At 36.9% G+C, this 4,983-nt stretch overlaps 1 protein-coding gene across 1 annotated transcript in view; it reads left to right on the top strand.

The window, feature by feature from the left end:
* The window catches only part of LOC106871423 (contactin-2), a 229,293-nt gene that overhangs the window by 151,952 nt on the left and 72,358 nt on the right, over positions 1–4,983 (top strand). Inside the window, exon 15 of the mRNA XM_052973899.1 lies at positions 8–179. Coding sequence (XP_052829859.1) covers positions 8–179 — 172 coding nt within the window. The remainder of the gene's footprint in view (positions 1–7; positions 180–4,983) is intronic.

Below are 4,983 nucleotides of genomic sequence, written 5' to 3'. Positions count from 1 at the left end.
GATCCAGTTCTTTGAAGTCTTCCTAAGCTGGAGAGTTGAACTTCAGCTCAAGAAACTCCTCTTGCACTTCATCCAAAACATCAGTCACTTCACACGGAAATGGATTCCTGATGAATTTCCAAGCTTCACGCTTTTCATCTGTATCTGGGAAGTATCTGATGAATTCTGTTTTCAAGTCAGTTAGATGAATGATTATTTGTTTCTTGAACTCAGAATCAAGGTTACCGTGAATGAGAGCAGAATCCAAGTAACTAAAACTGGCTGTATTTCCCTGCTAAATTCGACATTTCCAGAGGTCGAAATTGGCCATGAAGGTTCGAATGGTGTCGTGGTGCGTGAGAATGTTGATGATGTTCCTTTGTAGTTTAAGGGTGAGAGCATGCAATGCTTCAAAGATGTCAACCAGGTAAGCTAGAGATAGCTGAAAGCCTTCAGACTGGAACTTGTCATGGAGATCTGCCTCCTGTTGCAAATGTAGAAATATTGCTACTTCTCGTAGTTCATAAAGCCCTCCAAGTATGTTCCCCTTTGATAGCCATCGTACGCTCGTGTGAAAAGCAATGCTCCATGTTCAGATTTCATAGCTTTACACAGCAGTTTGAAAAGACGACTGCTTAAGGCTCAACCTTTAACAAAATTGACAACCTTGATAGCCGTGTTCAGGCCATTTATCACTTCAGTAGGTAAGGTTCTGGATGCCAGTAATGAATCCAGACTGCAGACCAAGCATGGCTGGAGCTCCATCAGTGCACACCCCTACCAGCGAATCCCACGAAAGTTAGTTTTGCTGAAAGAAGTTTAATAAATCATGAAAATAGCTGTTGCTATTGTACAACTGTTTCCTCTTTTGCACAGTTGCCTGACACAAAATGAACATATACCAGTAGCAGAGAACACTGAGCGATATCAGTCGTTTCGTCACACTGGATAGCAAAAACAGGAGAACCTCTTACTTGGTCGAGAATTTGATGTTTAGTGTCTTTAGACAAGTCGTCGATCCTTCCCTTGATTGTACAGTTTGATGGTGAAATCTGGAAAAGCTTGTTTGCCCTATCTTTCCCCAGAACGAGTTCTGCACGGAGTAGACTTGCTGTTATGAGAGACTCTCCGATGTTATGGCTCTTCTTGCTCAATCAACATGGCGATCTCATTGGAAGCCTCAGCAGTCATTGAAATTTGTTGCCGAAATGCCCTGCTACCGTCCAGCTTAGCTTGCTTCAAGGAATGTCTTGTTTCAAAGAATGCCTTGAGCTTGTCTGCAAGAGCAGGATGTATTGTCCTCAAGTGGCGTTCCAAGCGTGAAGGTCAATTCCATCATTACGCAAAGTTTTGTAACATATCACACACTGGGGGACTTCTGTGTCACCATTTTGGAGGGATACGAATCTAAATCGAATATATTCGTCAAGATATGTATGTTTCTTTGCACTTATTACGAATTATTTGATGTGCAGTGGACAACACAAATATGTGAACAAAAGATAAGACATGTGTAAGATAATGTCAAGACCCAAGTTAGAACGCTTGGAATAAAAGGTTCTGAAAAAAAGAGAAGTTCTACTAATATTTTGTACAAAAAAATATTGTGTTTATTCATTGGAAAGTATATAAAAAAGTTTCTTAAAAAAAGAAAAGATTTTCTATAGTTTTCAGTTTTACCTAGTACTTTCTGTAATATTTAAATCTGAATTTTAGTTTAACATTTGGCTTTATATTAAACATTTTTTTCTAACAAAAAAATTTACTATATTTTTAATATAAGTATTTCATATTAAAAATTTTCGTTTTATTGTTAAATTCTATTATTTTTATAAATGATCTAATTATAAATCTCACAGAGAGACTTAAGCAGCAGTGTTACGATGAAGCAGTTGTATACTGTCAACTTAATGTGACAGTCCCAATAAGGGAATCATACTGCTGCTATTTAGGACACAGGAAATGTGTCAAGGCCCACAGGAAGCGGTTCAGCTTCCTAGGGCTAAACAGCAGCAGTATGATTCCCTTATTGGGACTGTCACATTAAGTTGAAAGTATACAACTGCTTTATCGTAACACTCCTGCTTAAGTCTCTTTGTGAGATTTATAATTAGATCATTTCTAATTTTTGTAATCAGTGCCAATGTGTTTTCACTAGAAATATATATGTTTGTGAGAGATTGACAGGCATCTTCATCCAGCTGGTCGTGCTACTTCAGGCTGATGACGGGCAAAGACTCAGAAATATGTCCCTGAATGCAGGCTAGGCTGGGTGGAGGTGCCTGTATCTCCCTCACAAACATAAGGACACAGGAAATGTGTCAAGGCCGGCAGGAAGCGCTCCAGCTTCCTAGGGCTAAATAGCAGCAGTATGAGACTGTCACATTAAGTTGACAGTATACAACTGCTCTATTATTTTTCCAATCTGTATTTTAATTTTTTTTGAGACTTTATTAGATTGAGCGATAGTAGAACCTATTACCTACTTTTTGTTTTATTTCCTATTTTTAAATATTTCATACTTTTCAACTTGTTAAAATGTTTAAATAGTTTTCATTTTTTTAATTAAGTTAATATTTCTTAGTAAGTTACTATAATGATTTGATAATGTTTCTGCATGTCTCTTGATTTTTAAAAATCACAATATTTCATATATATGAAAACTGGATCAAATTTGTTTATAATCTATTAACTGAAAAAGATGTTTGCCTTAACACGATAATAATATCTAAGCTTTATACCAGTAGTTCTTAACCTGAGTTTTGTTGTAACAAAAAAATTACAAAATAAAGGCAAATGTTAAAGCTACAATTCAGAATTAGTGGGGGTTTTGAGTGATATGAAGGGGTGTTAATAAGTGCAGAAAATGGTAAGCGGCGCTACGCTAGTACAATAAGAAAAGTAAAGGTTGCATTTTTTCATAAATTTCTCATTATTTGACCATGCTCTCGTTAAGAGAATAACAAATATAGTTAGAGAAATTCCTACCTTTACTCAAGGGCTCGCACCCCACTTGGAATTTACTGACGCCCCTAAGGTTGAGAACCACTGATCTAGACAGACAGACAGACAGACAGACAGACAGACAGACAGACAGACAGACAGACAGATAGATAGATAGATAGATAGATAGATAGAAACAAAGAGAACATCTCTGGATAGCTTCACAGAGCTTCTGGTACTGAAGTGTGCTGCCCGAAGCAGCTGTGTAAACACATTGCAGAATATTTAATCGCTTGAGGTTATTTGTAACGATCATATTTTTCGGACTATCCAACCTCAACTTTACAGTATAGAAATATATTACTTATATCAATACTCATTTCACTCTCTTAGTTCTCTGATAGTCATCAAACGTTTTATTTCAAGTTAGATCCAGGCAGGATTTTAACTAGAAAGCTTTATTCTTAAACCAAGGATAGCAATGTCCTTATAGTGGCTTAGTTCATAATGAAAAACACTCTAAAGTGAGGTAAATAACTCGGAAAATTACTTTGACGAATTGTTTTAGCCTGAAAATGATGGATTAAATCTACCAATATCAGATAACTAGAGTTAACTGCACTTTTGGTCATATTGCACCAAAGAGCTTCAGTTTCAGCCACTAAATGGCTAAAGATACCCATTTGTTCCTAAAATAAACATCTGTGTTCATTTATTTAGCAAATTCAGTCAAGATACATCCCCTTCTTATTTCCTGGAGCCAAAATCCTGCATTACCAGACCAAGACCAAAAGCTGCATTTATTAATTTCACCAAGGTGAACAAGTTTCGAGATAGCACTAGAGATGCAAGAACAAAATACACAGGCCTACCATTAGAGATAGTTTTCCTGAGGCAGTTGAACATGAAATTAGTTATAAAGTTTATCTTTCCAAAAATAAATAGTATAAGCGCGAGTCACTTTAGTGCACTTACATAAATGATTTCCTACCAAATAATAATTTTTTTATTTAAATACCGTATCTGGGTGTTGCCAAGAAAGGCTGTGTAGTTCGTCATCTTTATCTTTCATCGTTTAGTTCTTTCAGCCAATACACTACGGCCTTGCTGGGGCACCCCGGTTAGAGGAATTTCGTTACTCGAATGAATCGACCCCAGTACTTATTGTATCGGTCTCTTAGGTTACGGAGACGTAGACATACTAATACCGATTGTTGAGCAGTGGTGGAGGACAAACACCACACACACACATACGCATTCATACACACACGCACATACACACACACACAAACACACACACGCATATATATATATATATGAAAAGAAGAAGGAGGAGGAGGAGGAGGAGGAGAAGAAGAAGAAGAAGAAGAAGAAGAAGAAGAAGAAGAAGAAGGGAGGAGGACGACGACGAGGACGAAGAAGACGAGGAAGAGGACGAGAAGGACGAAAAGGATGATGATGATGATGATGATTTCAAATTTTGGCACTAGGCCAGCAAGTCAGGAGATGGTGTAAGTCGATTACATCGACCCCAGTGCTAACTGGTATTCATTTTATCGAATCCGAAAGGGTGAAAGGTAAAGTCAACCTCGCCGGAATTTGAATTCAGAACGTAAAGACGAACGAAATACTGCTAAGCATTTCTCCCGACGTGCTACCAATTCAACCAGCAGCTAATAATAATAATAATAATAATAATAATAATAATAATAATAATAATAACAATAGCATTTCGTTCGTCTTTATGTCCTGAGTTCAAATTCCGCCGAGGTTGACTTTGCCTTTCATCTTTTCAGGACCGATAAATTAAGTACCATTTGCGTACTAGGGTCGATCTAATCGACTGGTCCCCCCAAAAAAAATTTCGGGCCTTGTACCTAGAGTAGAAAAGAATATAAGAAAACGCTTGTAATGTATTTAGGAAAACATGTATGCTGATGAGATTGTGTGGGATTCAAGGTAATATTTATACTTTTGTACATTTTTTTAATTACTTTTATTCGTTTTAGGGTAAAACAAATGACTTTTGAAATAAACAGTTTATTTAATGTCGATCTTCAT

The sequence above is a fragment of the Octopus bimaculoides genome, chromosome 17 (assembly GCF_001194135.2).
Source record: "Octopus bimaculoides isolate UCB-OBI-ISO-001 chromosome 17, ASM119413v2, whole genome shotgun sequence".
NCBI lineage: Eukaryota > Metazoa > Mollusca > Cephalopoda > Octopoda > Octopodidae > Octopus > Octopus bimaculoides.
The sequence above is the reverse complement of the archived record's forward strand: the minus strand, read 5'-3'. Positions and strand labels throughout refer to the sequence as shown.